Source organism: Macaca nemestrina, chromosome 2, assembly GCF_043159975.1.
Source record: "Macaca nemestrina isolate mMacNem1 chromosome 2, mMacNem.hap1, whole genome shotgun sequence".
Taxonomy (NCBI): domain Eukaryota; kingdom Metazoa; phylum Chordata; class Mammalia; order Primates; family Cercopithecidae; genus Macaca; species Macaca nemestrina.
In genome coordinates this window covers 112511013-112529518 of record NC_092126.1, presented here as the reverse complement: position 1 = coordinate 112529518, position 18506 = coordinate 112511013, and the positions used below count along the sequence as shown (strand labels likewise).

General features: G+C 47.4%; 1 protein-coding gene across 5 annotated transcripts in view; it reads left to right on the top strand.

Annotated features, from left to right (window-relative positions):
* Positions 1 to 18506, top strand: part of LOC105480424 (glutamine rich 1) — a 71855-nt gene that overhangs the window by 27423 nt on the left and 25926 nt on the right. For all 5 annotated transcript variants that reach the window (XM_011739272.3, XM_011739275.3, XM_011739274.3 and 2 more), the window contains one exon: positions 12845 to 13876. In XM_011739272.3, the coding sequence (XP_011737574.1) occupies positions 12845 to 13876 (1032 nt within the window). The remainder of the gene's footprint in view (positions 1 to 12844; positions 13877 to 18506) is intronic.

The window sequence follows — 18506 nt, the reverse complement described above, 5'->3', positions numbered from 1 at the left end:
CAAGATGGTGAAACCCTGTCTCTACTAAAAATGCAAAAAAGTAGCCGGGCATGGTGGTAAGCACCTGTAATCCCAGCTACTCAGGAGGCTAAGGCAAAGAACTGCTTGAACCCGGGAGGCTGAAGTTGCCATGAGCCAAGATCGCGCCACTGCGCTCCAGCCTGGGCGACAAAGCGAGACTCCATGTCAAAAAAATAATAATCATAAATAATAATAATAATTTTCTACTTGAGGCATTTTTGCCTTATTCAAGTAATTCTAAAAGTCTTATCACAAATTTCTAACTTATGGGATGCTAGTGAGATATGGTTTGTGGTATATGGTACCTGCAAGAGTAGTTTTATTCCTTTCTACTTAAAATTTAAATTTTAGGCAAGTTTGGCCGGGTTTGGTTGCTCATGCCTGTAATCCCAGCATTTTGGGAGGCCAAGGCGAGTGGATTGCTTGAGCCCAGGAGTTCTAGACCAGCTCGGGCAACATGGCAAAACTCCCATCTCTACCAGAAATACAAAAAATTAGCCAGGCATAGTGGTGCATGCCTGTGTTCCCAGCTACTCAGGAGACTGAGGCTGGAGGATCACTTGGAGCCCAGGAGGTGGAGGTTGCAGTGAGCCGAGATCGTGCCAGTGCACTCTAGCCTGGGCAACAGAGCAGAGACCCCATCACACACACAAAAAAAGAAATTTTAGCCAAGCTTGGCTCTGTCATCCATGCTGGAATGCGGTGGCATGATCACAGCTCACTGCGGTCTGAACTTCCTGGGCTCAAGCAATCCTCCTGCTTCAGCCCACTGAGTAGCTTGGACTACAGCTACTATGCCGAACTAATTTTTTTTTTTTGAGGCGGAGTCTCGCTCCCTCGCCCAGGCGGATCTTGGCTCACTGCAAGCTCCGCCTCTGGGGTTTACGCCATTCTCCTGCCTCAGCCTCCTGAGTAGCTGGGACTACAGGCGCCCGCCACCTCGCCCGGCTAGTTTTCTTTGTATTTTTCAGTAGAGACGGGGTTTCACCGTGTTAGCCAGGATGGTCTTGAACTCCTGACCTTGTGATCCACCCGTCTCAGCCTCCCAAAGTGCTGGGATTACAGGCTTGAGCCATTGCGCCCGGCCAATTTTTTATTTTTTATTTTTTATTTTTTTGAAATGGAGTATTGCTCTGTCACCCAGGCTGGAGTGCAGTGGTGTGATCAGAGGCTCACAGTAACCTCAACCTCCCATGCTTAAGAGATCCTCCCACTTCAGCCTCTTGAGTAGCTGGGACTACAGGCTAGAGAATAGAGTGGCACAATCATAGCTCAGTGAAGCCTTGAACTCCTGGGCGCAAGTGATCCTGCCATTTCACCCTCTGGAGTAGCTGGGACTATAAACATGCACCACCATGCCTGGCTAATATTTTTACTTTTTGTGGAGACAGAGGTCTTGCTATGTTGCCTAGGGTAGTCTTTCTCTGTCACTGAGGCTGGAGTGCAGTGGCATGTTCTCAGCTCACTGCAGCCTCTGCCCCACCAGGTTCAAGCTATTGTCCTGCCTCAGCCTCTTGAGTCGTTGGGATTACAGGTGCGCACCACCACATCTGGGTAATATTTGTATTTTTAGTAGATAGGGGGTTTAACCATGTTGGCCAGGCTGGTCTCGAACTCCTTACCTCAGGTGATCCACCTACCTTGGCCTCCCAAAATGCTGGAATTACAGGCATGACCCACCTCACTTGGCCTGATAAATGATTTCTAAGAAAAATGAATTAGTTGATCAGATAACTCATTTTAAAAGAAGAAAAATCGGCTGGGTGCAGTGGCTTCATGCCTGTAATCTCAGCACTTTGGGATGCCTAGGTGGGCATATCACTTAAGGTCAAGAGTTCGAGACCAGCCTGGCCAATGTGGTGAAACCTCGTCTTAACTAAAAATATAAAAATTAGCCAGGCATGGTGGCAGGCGCCAGTAATCCCAGCTACTCAGGAGGCTGAGGCAGGAGAATTGCTTGAACCTGGGAGATGGAGGTTGCAGTGAGCCAAGATTGCGCCACCACATTCCAGCCTAAGTGGCAGAGTGAGACTCATGTCTCAACAAGAAAAAAAGAAAAATCGGTTAAGAAATACAGTAAAGCATGAAGTATACGAGCTGTGATTCAGTGATAGTAACCAGATTTTTGACATTTTGTTTTAAGCAAGCCATATTATAATTTAAAAACATACTATGTGTTTAACACAATAGTAGTGGTTCTTTTTTTTTCCTTACCCTTATTTTTTTCTGAGATGGTGGTCTCACTCTGTCACCCATGCCAGAGTACAGTGACACAATCTTGCCTCACTGCAACCTCTGCCTTTTGAGTTCAAGTAGTTCTCCCACCTTAGCCTCCTGAGTCGCTGGGGCCACAGTTGGCGCACAACTACGTCTGGCTAATTTTTTTGTATTCTTGGTAGAGACGGTTTCACTACGTTGCCCAGGCTGGTCTTGAACTCCTGAGTTCAAGCAGTTTGCCCGCTTTAGCCTCCCAAAGTGCTGAGGTTACAGGCATGAGCTACCATTCCTGGCCAGCAGTGATTCACAAATGGTGCTTCAAGAGACTCCTAGGGGCTGGGCGTGGTGGCTCACACCTGAAATCCCAGCACTTTGGGAGGCCAAGGCAGGCGGATCATGAGGTCAGGAGATCGAGACCATCCTGGCTAACATGGTGAAACCCCATCTCTAATAGAAATACAAAACAAAAATTAGCAGGGCGTGGTGGTGGGTGCCTGTAGTCCCAGCTACTCAGAAGGCTGAGGCAGGAGAATGGTGCCACTGCACTCCAACTTGGGCAACACAGTGAGACTCCGTCTCAAAATTAAAAAAAGAGAGAGAGACTCCTGGTAACCTTCAAGTACCTTTTAGGGTTCCTCAAGGTCAAAGCTGTTTTTATTACAATGCCAATATGTTATTTGCCTTTTTCAGTTTCATTCTCTCCTGACCATGTGCTGGAGTTTTGCAGAGCCATGTGTGATGTATGATAGCACAACAGATTGAGTGCAGAAGCACATAGGAGAATTCAGTTACCTTATATTAAGTCAGCCACTAAAGAGGTTTGCAAAAATAGGTCGGGCGCAGTGGCTCATGCCTGCAATCCTAACACTGGGAGGCCAAGGCAGGCAGATCACTTGAGGTCAGGCATTCGAGACTAGCCTGGCCAACATGGCGAAAACCCATCTCTACTAAAAATACAAAAACTAACCGGATATGGTGGTGTGCACCTGTAATCCCAGTTACTTGGGAGACTGAGGCAGAAGAATTGCTTGAACTCAGGAGGCAGAAGTTGCGTTGAGCTGAGTGAGCCAAGATCACGTCACTGTACTCCCCCCCAAAAAAAACAGGTTTCCAAAAATGTAAAACAATGCAATTCTTATTATAATTATTTTGGCAAATAGTCATTTTTCATAAGAATATGTTATTTATTTCTGTTAACATATAATGGCTTTATGTGTTTTTTTGTTTGTTTGTTTGTTTTCTAGAACGAGTCTTGTTCTGTCCCCCAGGCTGGCATGAGTGATGCGATCTCGGCTCATTGCAACCTCCACCTCGTGGGTTCAAGCGAGTTCTCCTGTCTCAGCCTCCCAATTAGCTGGGATTACAGGCATGCACCACCACACCTGACTAATTTTTGTATTTTTAGTACAGACAGGGTTTCACCATGTTGTCAAGGCAGGCCTCGAACTCCTGACTTCATGTGACCCTGCCTGCCTTGGCCTCCCAAAGTGCTGGGATTACATGCATGAGCCACTGTGTCTGGCTTTATCTGATTTTTAAAAAGACTTACTGTTTTTTATTTATTTATTTATTTATTTGACAGAGTCTCACTCTGTCACTTGGGCTGGAGTGCAGTGGCTCTGTCTCGGCTCACTGCAAGCTCCGCCTCCTGGGTTCACGCCTTTCTCCTGTCTCAGCCTCGCGAGTAGCTGGGACTACAGGTACCCGCCACCATGCCCAGCTAATTATTATTATTAATTTTTTTTTTTTTTGAGATGGAGTCTTGCTCAGTTGCCAAGGCTGGAGTGCGGTAGCGTGATCTAGGCTCACTGCAAGCTTCGCCTCCAGGCTCACTGCAAGCTTCGCCTCCCGGGTTCATGCCATTCTCCTGCCTCAGCCTCCCGAATAGCTGGGATTACAGGCGCCCGCCACTACGCCCAGCTAATTTTTTTTTTTATTTTTAGTAGAGACGGGGTTTCACTGTGTTAGCTAGGATGGTCTCGATCTCCTGACCTCGTGATCCGCCCACCTCGGCCTCCCAAAGTGCTGGGATTACAGGCGTGAGCCACTGTGCCTGGCCTAATTTTTTTTTTTTTTTTTTTTTTTTTTTGAGACGGAGTCTGGCTCTGCCGCCCAGGCTGGAGTGCAGTGGCCAGATCTCGGCTCACTGCAAGCTCCACATCCCGGGTTCACGCCATTCTCCTGCCTCAGCCTCCCGAGTATCTGGGACTACAGGCGCCCGCCACCTCGCCCGGCTAGTTTTTTTTTTGTATTTTTTAGTAGAGACGGGGTTTCACCGTGTCAGCCAGGATGGTCTCGATCTCCTGACCTCATGATCCGCCCGTCTCGGCCTCCCAAAGTGCTGGGATTACAGGCTTGAGCCACCGCGCCCGGCCTTTTTTTTTTTTTTTTGGAGACGGAGTCCCGCTCTGCCGCCCAGGCTGGAGTGCAGTGGCCGGATCTCGGCTCACTGCAAGCTCCGCCTCCCGGGTTTACGCCATTCTCCTGCCTCAGCCTCCCAAGTAGCTGGGACTACAGGCACCGACCACCTCGCCTGGCTAGTTTTTTGTATTTTTCAGTAGAGACGGGGTTTCACCGTGTTCGCCAGGATGGTCTTGATCTCCTGACCTTGTGATCCGCCCGTCTCGGCCTCCCAAAGTGCTGGGATTACAGGCTTGGGCCACCACGCCCGGCCATTTTTTTTTAAAATTTTTTTTTTTTTTTTTGAGACGGAGTCTTGCTCTGTCGCCCAAGCTGGAGTGCAGTGGCGCGATCCTGGCTCACTGCAAGCTCCGCCTCCTGGGTTCACGCCATTCTCCTGCCCCAGCCTCCCGAGTAGCTGGGACTACAGGCGCCCGCCACTGCGCACGGCTCATTTTTTGTATTTTTAGTAGAGACGGGGTTTCACTGTGGTCTCGATCTCCTGACCTTGTGATCCGCCCGCCTCGGCCTCCCAAAGTGCTGGGATTACAGGCGTGAGCCACCGCGCCCGGCAACCTGGCCTAATTATTCTTTTTTGTATTTTTAGTAGAGACAGAGTTTCACTGTGTTAGCCAGGATGGTCTTGATCTCCTGACTTTGTGAGCCACCCACCTCGGCCTCCCAAAGAGCTGGGATTACAGGCATGAGCCACCGCGCCCAGCATGATTTACTATTTTTAAAATTCCTAGTTTTCGACCAGGCGGGTTGGCTCATGCCTGTAATCTCAGCACTTTGGGAGGCTGCGGTGGGTGGATTGCTTGAGGATACGAGTTCAAGACCAGGTTGGCCAACATGGGGAAACCCCATCTCTACTAAAAATACAAAAACAAACAAAAAAAACAGCCAGGCATGGTGGTGAGCATCTGTAATCTCAGCTACTCAGGAAGCAGAGGTAGGAGAATCGCTTGAACCTGGGAAGCCAAAGTTGTAATGAGCCAAGATCATACCGCTGCACTCCAGCTTAGGCGATAGACTGAGACTCTGTCTCAAAAAAAAAAAAATTAGGGCCGGGCATGGTGGCTCACGCCTATAATCCCAGCACTTTGGGAGGGCGAGGCAGGCGGATAACTTGAGGTTAGGAGTTTGAGACCAGCCTGACCAACATGGAGAAACCTCATCTCTACTAAAAATATATTAAAAAAAAAAAAAAAAAAAAAAGACCAACCAGGCATGGTGGCACATGCCTGTAATCCCAGCCACTCAGGAGGCTGAGGGAAGAGAATCGCTTGAACCCGGGAGGCAGAGGTTACAGTGAGCCGAGATGGTGCCATTGCACTCCAGCCTGGGCATCAAGAGCAAAACTCAATCTCAAATTAAAAAAAAAAAAAATTAAAAAATTAAATTCCTAGTTTTAATTTAAAGTACAAGTAAATATTGCTAGATATGACCTATGTAAACAAGTTCTTTTGGGTCTTCAATAATTTTTTGACCAAATTCAAGTTTTTTGGTGACAGGGTTTCACTTTGTTGCCCAAGCTGGAGTTCAGTGGCACTTTCACAGTTCACTGCAGCCTCAATCTCCTGGGCTCAAGCAATCCGCCTTCCTCAACCTCCCAGGTAGCTAGGACTACAGGTGTGTGTCCATGCCCAGGTAATTAAAAAAATTTTTTGTAGACGTAGGGATCTCACTGTGTTGCCCATCTTGAACTCCTGGGCTCAAGCAGTCTTCCGGCCTTGGCCTCCCAAAGTACTGGGATTACAGGTGTGAGCCACAACCCCCAGCCCCAAATTCAAGCTTTGACTAAGAAATCTTGAAAACTGCTGTTCTGCAGTAGTTGGCTACATAGTTTCCTCTTATGTCTTTGGCATATAGCCCTAGTTCTTAAATTTGACCATGTAATTACACTGGAGTACTTGATAAAACCACTTCTAGAATTTCGGAGTTAGTAGGTCTGGAGTGGTACCTGACAATTTGTATTTCTGAGTGCCTGAATGCTGCTGCTGTTGTTGGCATGGAAACTATATTTTGAGAACCACTGGTGCAAGGAAATAATATTTGACTCCATGGAGAGAAATAATAAACCTACTTATTTGAGCACCTATGATCTGTAATTAAATACTATTTTATGTCCACAACACTGTAGGGAAGTAGACATTCTCCCCTTTTATACTATACCTGAAGAAACTGTTTAGAGGTTAAATTTCCCCATGGATTCACAGGCAGAAAAGTGCAGCATCAATGGACGTATTCACATTGAAGTCTGTGATGTCAAAACCTGAGCTTTTTAAAAATTTATTATTATTATTATTATTTTTGAGATGGAGTCTCGCTCTCTCGCCCAGGCTGGAGTGCAGTGGCGTGATCTTGGCTCACTGCAAGTTCCACCACCCGGGTTCACACCATTCTCCTGCCTCAGCCTCCCCAGTAGCTGGGACCACAGGCGCCCACCACCATGCCCGGCTAATTTTTTGTATTTTAGTAGAGATGGGGTTTCACCGTGTTAGCCAGGATGGTCTCAATCTCCTGACCTCGTGATCCACCAGCCTTGGCCTCCCAAAGTGCCGGAATTACAGGTGTGAGCCACAGTGCCTGGCCTTTTTTTTTTTTTTTTTTTTTTAAATATACTTAGTGACAGCTTTATTGAGATATAAGTTACCCATTTGAAATGTATAATTCAGGCCAGGCACAGTGGCTCACACCTGTAATACTGGCACTTTGGGAGGCCCAGGCAGGTGGATCACTTGAGGTCAAGAGTTTGAGACCAGCCTGGTCAACATGGTGAAACCCTGTCAGTGCTAAAAATGCACAATTTAGCTGGGCATGGTGATGCATGCTTGTAATCCTAGCTACTCAGGAGGCTGAGGCACGAGAATTGTTTGAACCAGGGAGGTGGAGGTTGCAGTGAGCTGAGATTCCGCCACTGGGCAACAGAGCAAGCCCTTGCCTCCCAAAATAAAACAAAAGGCTACTATACCAAATTTTATTTTATTTATTTATTTATTTATTTATTTATTTATTTATTTATTTATTTATTTTGAGATGGAGTCTCACTCTGTCCTAGGCTGGGCTGGAGTATAGTGGCGCTATCTCAGCTCACTGCAGCCTCTGCCTCCCAGGTTCAAGCGATTCTCCTACCTCAGCCTTCCGAGTAGCCGGGATTACAGGCGCATGTAACCATGCCCGGCTAATTTTTGTATTTTTAGTAGAGATAGGGTTTCATCATGTTGGCCAGGCTGGTCTGGAACTCCTGACCTCATGGTCTGCCAGCCTCAGCCTCCCAAAGTGCTGGGATTACAGGCATGAGCCACTGTGTCTGGCCAATTTAACATGCCCACCAGCAGTTTCAAGTTGTCCATATCCTCATCAATACTTGTTATGTGTCTTTTTTAGTTACAGCCTATTAGATATAAAGTGGTTTCTCATTGTGATTTTGATTTGAATTTCCTTCATAGGTAGTGATATCGAGCAACTGTTTATGTGCTTCTTGGCCATTTACATATATTCTTTTTTTTGGAGATGGAGTTTCACTCTTGTTGCCCGTGCAGTGGTGTGATCTTGGCTCACTGCAACCCCGACCTCCCGGGTTTAAGTGGTTCTCCTGCCTCAACCTCCCAAGTAGCTGGGATTACAGACATGCACCACCATGCCCGTCTAATTTTGTATTTTAGTAGAGACAGGGTTTCACCATATTGGTCAGGCTGGTCTCGAACTCCTGACCTCAGGTGATCCACCCACCTTGGCCTCCCACAGAGCTGGGATTACAGGCGTGAGCTACCGCATCTGGCCCCATTTGCGTATATTCTTTGAAGAAATATTTATTCACAACCTTTCCCTTTTTTTGTGTGTATGATAGGAGGATGAGGTCCACTTTGACTGTTTTGCATGTGGCTCTGCAGTTTTAGTATCATCTTTGGTTATCTTTTGTCATGTGTTTGCTGTTATTAGATAGAGCCCCTCATTCTCATTTTCTGCCTTCTTTTTTTATTTTTTTAGTGTTAGGGTTTCTGTTTCCCAGGCTGGAATACAGTGACATAATCATACTTCACTGCAATCTCTGCCTCCTGGGTTCAAGCGATTCTCCCACCTCAGCTTCCCGAGTAACTGGGACCACAGACACACGCCACCACACCAGCTAACTTTTGTATTTTTAGTGGAGATGGGGTTTTGCCATGTTATCCAGGCTGGTCTCAGTTTCCTGGGCTCAAGGAATCCAACTGTCTCAGCCTCCCAAAGCACTGGGATTATAGGCATGAACAACTGTGCCTGGCCTCATTTTCTGCCTTCTTGTTTTCTACCTTTCTAATTCCTACCTGTGATTAGGGTAATTTATCTATGTGTCTGATGGTTAAAGCTGTTTTTAAAACATTGCATACTATGTATTTTTTTATGCTGTTTTGCATGCTGACATAATAAGACAGTAACTGCATTGTTATCAGAAACTTGTCATCCAGGTTATGGTAATATTGCTCAGATTAAATTATTGGGATTCTGTTTATTTAAATGCCTTTCCCATTAAAGCAAACATGTTAAGTAAGCACTCTAAAGCAGTGGTCCCCAACCTTTTTTGGCACCAGGTACTCGTTTTGTGGAAGACAGTTTTCCACAGACATTGATAGGGGGTGGTTTGGGATGAAACCTTTCACCTCGCATCATTAGGCATTAGTTTTTTGTTTTGTTTTGTTTTGTTTTTAAAGACGGAGGCTCACTCTGTTGCCCAGGCTGTGACGCAGTGGTGCTCTCTCTGCTCACTTCAACCTCCACCTCCTGAGTTGAAGCTCTTCTCCTGCCTCAGTCTCCTGGGTAACTGGGATTACAGGCATGCACCACCATGGCTGGCTAATTTTTTGTATTTTTAATAGAAGTTGAGATGGAGTTTCACCATGTTGGCCAGGCTGGTCTTGAACTCCTGCCCTCAAGTGATCTGCCCTCCTCCGCCTCCCTAAGTGCTGGGATTACAGGCATGAGCCACTGCGCCTGGCTAGGTATTAGATTCTAATAAGGAACATGCAGCCTAGATCCCCTCACATTTGCAGTTCACAACAGGGTTTGTGCTCCTATAAGAATCTAATGCCACCATTGATCTGACAGGTGGAGCTCAGTCAGTAATGCTCACTTGCTGCTTACCTCTGTGCTGTATCGTTCCGCCCACGAACCAATACTAGTTCTTGGCCCTGGGGTTGGGGACTCCTGTCCAAAAAATCAGGCTGGGGGCTGGGCAGCTCATGCCTGTAATTCCAACACTTTGGGAGGCCGAGGCTGGTGGATCACCTGAGGTCAGAAGTTTGGGACCAGCGTGGCCAACATGGTGAAACTGCTGTCTCTACTAAAAATACAAAAATTAGGGCTGGGCGCAGTGGCTCACGACTGTAATCTCAGCACTTTGGGAGGCTGAGGAGGGTGGATCACGAGATCAGGAGATCGAGACCATCCTAGCTAACACGGTGAAACCCCGTCTCTACTAAAAATACAAAAAATTAGCCGGTCGTGGTGGTGGGCGCCTGTGGTCCCAGCTACTCGAGAGACTGAGGCAGGAGAATGGCATGAACCTGGGAGGCAGAGCTTGCAGTGAGCCGAGATTGCACCACTGCACTCCAGCCTGGGTGACAGAGCAAGACTCAGTCTCAAAAAAAAAAAAAAAAAAAAAAAAAAAAAAAAAATTAGGTTTGGGCGTGGTGGCTCATACCTGTAATCCCAGCACTTTGGGAGGTGGGCGGATAATGAGGTCAGGAGACCAAGAGCATCCTGGCTAACAAGTGAAACGCCATCTCTACTAAAAATACAAAAAATCAGCTGGGTGTGGTGGCACATGCTGGTAGTCCCAGCTACTCGGGAGGCTGAGGCAGGAGAATCGCTTGAACCTGGGAGGTGAAGGTTTCACTGAGCCGAGATCGCACCACTGTACTCCAGCCTGGGCGACAGAATAAGACTCTGTCTCAAAAAAAGAAAAATCTCAGCTGGGTGTGGGGCTCATGTACACATGTAATCTCAGCTACTTGGGAGGCTAAGGCCAGAGAATAGCTTGAACCCGGGATGCAGCTGCGACTACCATATCACTCCAGCCTGGGGAACAAGAGCAAAACTCCATCTCAAAGCAGAAAAGAAAAAAAAAATGGCCAGGCATGGTGGCTTAAGCCTGTACTCCCAGCACTTCGGGAGGCCAAGGCGAGCGGATCACAAGATCAAGAGATCAAGACGATTCTGGCCAACATGGTGAAACCCCAACTCTACTAAACATACAAAAATTAGCTGGGCATGGTGGCACACGTCTGTAGTCCCAGCTACTCAGGAGGCTGAGGCAGGAGAATAGCTTGAACCCAGGAGGGGGAGCTTGCAATGAGCCGAGATCACACCACTGCATTCCAGCCTGGTGACAGAGTGAGACTGTCTCAAAAAAAACAAAAAATTGGCCGGGCACGGTGGCTCAAGCCTGTAATCCCAGCACTTTGGGAGGCCGAGACGGGCGTATCACGAGGTCGGGAGATCAAGACCATCCTGGCTAACATGGTGAAACCCCGTCTCTACTAAACAAATACAAAAAACTAGCCGGGCGAGGTGGCGGGCGCCTGTAGTCCCAGCTACTCGGGAGGCTGAGACAGGAGAATGGCATAAACCCGGGAGGCGGAGCTTGCAGTGAGCTGAGATCCGGCCACTGCACTCCAGCCCGGGCAACAGAGCGAGACTCCATCTCAAAAAAAAAAAAAAAAATTTAGCTGGGTGTGGTGGTGGTGTACCTGTAGTCCTAGCTATTTACTATTTAGCAGGCTGAGGTGGGAGAATCACTTGAGGAGTTTGAAGTTTAAAGTGGCCTATCATCTTACCACAGTACTCTAGCCTGGGCAACAGAGCAAGACCCTGTCTTTAGAGGAAAAAAGGGCCCCTTGTGGTGGCTCACGCCTGTAATCCCAGCACTTTGGGAGGCCAAGGCGGTTAGATCGTCTGAGGGCAGGAGTTCGAGACCAGCCTGGCTAAATGGCAAAACCCCGTCTCTAGTAAAAATAGAAAAATTAGCTGGGCATGGTGGTGGGCACCTGTAATCCTAGCTACTCAGGATGCCGAGGCAGGAGAATTGCTTGAATCTGTGAGATGGAGGTTGCGGTGAGCTAAGATCGCATTATTGCACTCCAGCCTGGGCAACAAGAATGAAACTCTGTTTCAAAAAAATTTTTTAAATGCCGGCCGTGGTGGCTCACGCCTGTAATCCCAGCACTTTTGGAGGCCAAGACGGGCAGATCACCTGAGGTCAGGAGTTCGAGACCAGCCTGACCAACATGGTGAAATCCCGTCTCTACTAAAAATACAAAATTAGCTGGGCGTCGTGATGCATGCCTGTAATCCTATCTACTCAGGAGACTGAGGCAGGAGAATTGCTTGACCCGGGAGGTTGAGGTTGTGGTGAGCCAGGATCATGCCATCGCCCTCCAGCCTGGGCAACAAGAGCAAAACTCTGTCTCAAAGAAAATAAAAATGTTGGCCGTTTTGGCTCACGCCTGCAATGCGCTAGCACTTTGGGAGGCCGAGGTGGGTGGAGCAGTTGAGGTCAGGAGTTCAAGATTAGCCTGGCCAACATGGTGAAACCTCATCTCTACTAAAAGTACAAAAATTAGCTGGATGTGGTGGTACATGTCTGTACTCCCAGATACTCGGGAGGCTGACGCTTCAAGAATTGCTTGAACCTGGGAGGTGGAGGTTGCAGTGAGTGAGCTGAGATCGCACCACTGCATTCCAGCCTGGGCGACAGAGTGAGAGTTCGTCTGGAAAAAAAAAAAAAAAAACAACAAAGTTTTGATAATAGACTCCAGCATATCTGTAATCCCAGCTACTCCTGGAAGCTGAGGCAGGAGAATCCCTTGAACCTGACAGGCACAGGTTGTAGTGAGCTGAGATTGTGCCACTGCATTCCTGCCTGGGCAACAGAGAAAGTCCATCTTTTAAAAAAAAAAAAAAAAAAGTTTTGATACTTCCTTGTTAGACCCTAGTTAATTGTCTTGCTTGCTCTCTGGGGTGGATACATGTCCCTGTGATTGTAATGTGCTGCTGGACAATTCTGTATTTAGTTTTACATATTATGTCCTCAGAAGCCTTGAGTATGCCAGTGTTTTCTCACATTGTGCAGGGCCCCTGTCTGGGATCTCTTTTTTTACCTTCCTTGGATGCTGGATTTTCAGTGCTGCCTGGTTCACTCACTGATGAATCTTGTTGCTTACAGGTCCAGGTGCAGGTACAGCAGTCTCCGCAACAGGTCTCGGCTCAGCAGCTCTCCCCACAGCTCACCGTTCACCAGCCTACTGAGCAACCCATCCAGGTCCAGGTGCAGATCCAAGGCCAGGCACCACAGTCAGCAGCCCCCTCCATTCAGACCCCGTCTCTGCAGAGTCCCAGTCCCTCGCAGCTGCAAGCAGCTCAGATCCAGGTGCAGCACGTGCAAGCGGCCCAGCAGATCCAGGCTGCAGAAATCCCGGAGGAGCACATCCCACATCAGCAAATCCAGGCTCAGCTGGTGGCTGGCCAGTCTCTTGCTGGTGGTCAGCAGATCCAAATCCAGACCGTGGGTGCCCTTTCCCCACCACCATCCCAGCAGGGCTCACCCCGGGAAGGGGAGCGGCGGGTTGGCACAGCCAGTGTCCTCCAGCCAGTGAAGAAGCGCAAAGTGGACATGCCCATCACTGTGTCCTACGCCATCTCAGGGCAGCCGGTGGCCACCGTGCTGGCCATTCCACAGGGCCAGCAGCAGAGTTATGTGTCTTTGAGGCCAGACTTACTGACAGTAGACAGTGCCCACCTGTACAGTGCCACTGGGACCATTACTAGCCCTACAGGAGAAACCTGGACCATCCCTGTTTATTCTGCCCAGCCCCGGGGGGACCCTCAGCAGCAGAGCATTACCCACATTGCCATTCCCCAGGAAGCCTACAACGCAGTTCACGTCAGTGGCTCACCCACGGCCCTGGCAGCTGTTAAGCTGGAGGATGACAAGGAGAAGATGGTGGGCACCACATCTGTAGTGAAAAACTCCCATGAAGAGGTAGTGCAGACCCTTGCAAACTCTCTCTTTCCAGCACAGTTCATGAATGGCAACATCCACATTCCAGTGGCTGTGCAGGCTGTGGCAGGCACTTACCAGAATACGGCTCAAACTGTCCATATATGGGACCCCCAACAGCAGCCGCAGCAGCAAACTCCCCAGGAACAGACACCACCACCACAGCAGCAGCAGCAGCAGCTCCAGGTTACTTGTTCAGTAAGTGAAGACTTATCAGTAGGGCAGGCAGCCTGGTCCCTCAGGGCCCAGTGCACAAAGAGCTTGCCTGGCAACCTCTGGCTTATTTACTGCTGTTACTCTTACAGTGATACAGTATTTAGTATTTGGGAGGAGAGGGGGAGAAACAGCACTTGAGGCTGTGCAACAGAAAAAAAGGTTTATCCTGGTACCTGGAAGTAAATGAGATGACCAGGAATTGCTTTGGAGTTTTGGAGAGATTTTGGGTTTAAGTACCATGGACACTTCTTTGTAATCTCTTCTCAGGAAGAGTAAAGTTATAGGTGTAGATGAATGGGATACCTCAAGTGTGTCCCAGGTGCTGCTTCCTTGTATCATAAGTAAATGGTTCTAGCGAAACACTTGTAGTTTATCACATAGATTACAAATATCACTGGAGAGGCTGTGAGATTCTTTGTTCTGTTTTTCGTCTTTGGGCACACAGTGTGGGTGAATTAGAAAAGCTAAAATATCTCTTAATGAGCCTGTTAAAAGTGATAACCATTGGGGGGCTTGAATATGCCGTCTATGCAGTGGGACCTCCCAAGAGTGTTTTTGTGTTACTTGAAAACGGGCAGCCGGGCAAGGTGGCTCACGTCTGTAATCCTAGCACTTTGGGAGGCCGAGGCGGGTGGATCGCAAGTCAGCAGTTCAATACCAGCCTGGCCAATATGATGAAACCCCATCTCTACTAAAAATACAAAAATTAGCTGGGCGTGGTGGCAGGCACCTGTAATCCCAGCTACTCAGGAGGCTAAGGCAGGAGAATCACTTGAACCCAGGAGGCAGAGGTTGCAGTGAGCCAAGATTGTACCATTGCACTCCAGCCTGGACAACAAGAGCAAAACTCCGTCAAAAAAAAAAAAAAAAAAAAAAAATTATATATATATATATGTGTGTATATATATATATATATATATATATATGTATATATGGGCCAAGCACGGTGGCTCACGCATGTACTTTGGGAGGCCGAGGTGGGTGAATCACCGGAGGCCAGGAGTTTGAGATGAGCTTGGCCAACATAACCCTGTCTCTACTAAAAGTACAAAATTAGCTGGGTGTGGTGGCACACACCTGTTATCCCAGGTAATCCTACACGGGAGGCTGAAGCAGGAGAATTGCTTGAACCCGGGAAGCAGAGGTTGCAGTGAGCTGAGATCGTGCCACTGCACTCCAACCTGGGGCAACAGAGCAAGACTTTGTCTCAAAACAAACACACAAAAAAACTGTTAGTGCTGGGTGCAGTGGCAGTTGCCTATAATCCCAGCAGTTTGGGAGGCTGAGGTGGGAGGAATGCTTGAGCCTAGGAGTTTGAGATCAGCCTGGGCAATATAGGAAGACCCTATCTCTACAAAAAATTAAAAAATATAGTCTAGTGTGGTGGCACACGCCTGTGGTCCCAGCTTAGATGCGAAGGTTGCATGAGCCTGGGAGGTTGATGCTACTATGATCATGCCACTGCTTTTCAGCCTAGAGAACAGAGTGAGACCCTGTCTAAAAGAGAACCGATTGGTGAAATATCTGGTCCCGTTAGAGTGGGATATAGCGCCTCTGGTCTTACGGGACTGATGAAGGTTCTGTGCCTCAGTGGTCATAGGCTCCTGGGAGTACATATGTATGTGGGAGCTGGCACAAACAAGTTAGATAAGGAACTGCACTTGGAAACATGGGCTGTAAGTGATTAAGCAAAGGTTGACCAGGTGGTTTCATAGAGGCAACATCATATTATCCTAGGTGGCATCATTAAAGACCTGCTCAATATCTAGCTGTTGGGCCCAGAAATAGAACAAGACAAGATTTTTTGCTTTGTACAACTTAGAGTCTAGTTGCAAAAATAAGAACTTATGATTTATTTTCCTTTCAATTATTTATAAGGCAGAATAATTATGACATACAAAGACAAACTGGGAATTTAGAAATTCTAGGTTAAAAAGTCAACAGAGGCGTTTTTCTGGACAAAATGAGGTTTGAACTGTAGTTTGTTTATTTATTTTTGAGACAGTTTGTTGCTTTGTTTCCCACGTAGGAGTATGGTAGTGATCATAATTCACTGTAGCTTGAAACTCCTGGGCTCATAAAATCCTCCCGCCTCAGCCTCCCAAGTAGCTGGGACTATAGGCAGACTGCCACACTTGGCATATACACACACACACACACATATACACACGTGTGTGTGTATATATACACGTGTGTGTATACATATATGTGTGTGTGTATGTATATGTGTATATATATATTTGTAGAGACAGGGTCTCACTATGTTGCCCAGGCTGCTCTTGAACTCCTGGCCTTAAGTGATCCTCTGCCTTGGCCTCCCAGAGTGCTGGGATTACAGGCATGAGCCACTGTACCCTGCCTTGAACTGTTGAACTGTGGTTTATAGTTTAGATAAACAAAAGAATGGAACAGCATAAATACAGAACCAAGGATGGACAGAAGGGACATGGCCTAAGGCAACTTGAGAAGGGAACTGTGGGAATGGAGTTAGTGTTGGGGAGTGGGGGTGGGGTTGTTGTTTTCCCAAAGCAGAGTTGAGTTTGATCTAATCTGTGATAGGAAATCAGGAATTTCCTAGATTCGTGGTAACGGGAGGAACCAAGTAGATATATGTAGAATTGACTGCATATAGGAGAAACCAGCCAGTAGATTTGTAATAGGTCTCTGTGCTCAGCTTTTGTTTACAGAGATGGAGCCCATTAGGCCTCCCCTAGCTCTCCTGGACCTGATGGTCCAATTGCAGGTCAGTGCCTCATTTGGTACTTAGTGGTCTCTGTTTATAATTTCCATGTCTGGGACTTCCAGCAGGAGAAGATCCTTTCTGGAGTTCATTTTAGTGGGCCAGTGTTCTTCAGAGGCTGTATCTGTTTTGGGAAAGTCTTAGAGTGATTTACATGAAGTTATTATTACCAGAAATAGAAAAATTGTGAAGAATCCCAATTTTCCATCCTCAGGGAAAAATGCCAAGGGAAAGATGAGTTTGTCTATATATACCACAGATATCCCTCTGTCCTCCTATGCAGGCTCTGTGCTAGGAACTGGGAAATAGAGATGAGTAAGACAGTCTCTTCCACCCTTGGACCACTTTACAGCATGTGCGGAAGACAGTCAAGTTGAACCCTAAGGGGTGCTGGTGACAAAATGTGTTCCTTCATCTGCCACAGGTCCATACCTTTTATAAAAGCGCTTGTATCTCCTGTCTTTAAAACCAGATATATGGTGAAATCTGATTTCCTCACACCCACCTCCATCTATTGCCCCATTTCTCTGTTCTACTTTATTCCCAGCACTCTCAAAAAGCATTATCTACACAACCTGGGCTCCAGACGCTGTAAAATTTTCCCTTCAACTCATGACTAAATCTGTTCTTGTCAAGGTCAGCAGTGACCCCCCTACAGCCAGTTCAGACCAGCAAGTATGTATTTATCCTACAGCAACACACAACACAGCAGCCCATTATTGAGTCTTTTTTTTTTTTTTTTTCTTTGAGACGGAGTCTTGCTCTGTCTCCCGGGCTGAAGTGCAGTGGCTCTGTCTTGGCTCACTGCAAGCTCCACCTCCCAGGTTCATGCCATTCTGCCTCAGCCTCCCGAGTAGCTGCAACTACAGGCGCCCGCCACCATGCCCGGCTAATTTTTTGTATTTTTGGTAGAGATGGGATTTCACCGTGTTAACCAGGATGGTCTCAATCTCCTGACCTCGTGATCCACCCGCCTCGGCCTCCCAAAGTGCTGGGATTACAGGCGTGAGCCACCGCGCCGGGCCGAGACTCTTTTTCTTTAGACTTGCATGTTATTACACATTCCTGATCTTCCTCCTACCCATCTGAGTCTTCTTTATTCCCAGGAAACTTACTGGTGCCTTTTCCTGTCTCTGAATCGTACATGTTGATGTTCCTTAGGGTTCAGTACTTGGCCCTCTTCTCCCTAAGGGATTTCTTTCCATTGCCATGGTTTCCAGCATCTCCAGATGATTCTTGCTGCTGCTGAAGATGATAATCACTGGTACTATCTGCCAGTACTACTGTTCTTGATATTTAACATATTCTTCTAATTTTCATATTAAATGTACGAAGTTTGTACTAATATCTCTATTTTACAGATGAGGAAACTCAGGCAAAGAGATTAAGTGACAAGGCCAAAGCCATGCTTAAAAAGTGGCAGAAGTGGCCAGGCGTGGTGGCTCACACCTATAATCCCAGCACTTTCGGAGGCCAGAGGCGGGTAGATCACGAGGTCAGGAGTTAAAAGACCAGCCTGGCCAAGATGGTGAAACCCCATCTCTACTAAAAATACAAAAACAAAAAATTAACCAGGCATGGTGGTTGGCAAGTATAATCCCAGCTACCTGGGAGGCTAAGGCACAGAATTGCCTGAACCCAGGAGGCAGAGGTTGCAGTGAGCCGAGATGGTGCCACTGCACTCCAGCCTGGGCGATAGAGTAAGACTCTGCCTCAAAAAAAAAGTGAGGCCAGGCACGGTGGCTCATGCTTGTAATCCTAGCACTCTGGGAGGCCAAGGCGGGCAGATCACGAGGTCAGGAGACTATCCTGGTTGACAAAGTGAAACCCCATCTCTACTAAAAATACAAAAAGTTAGCCGGGTGTAGTGGT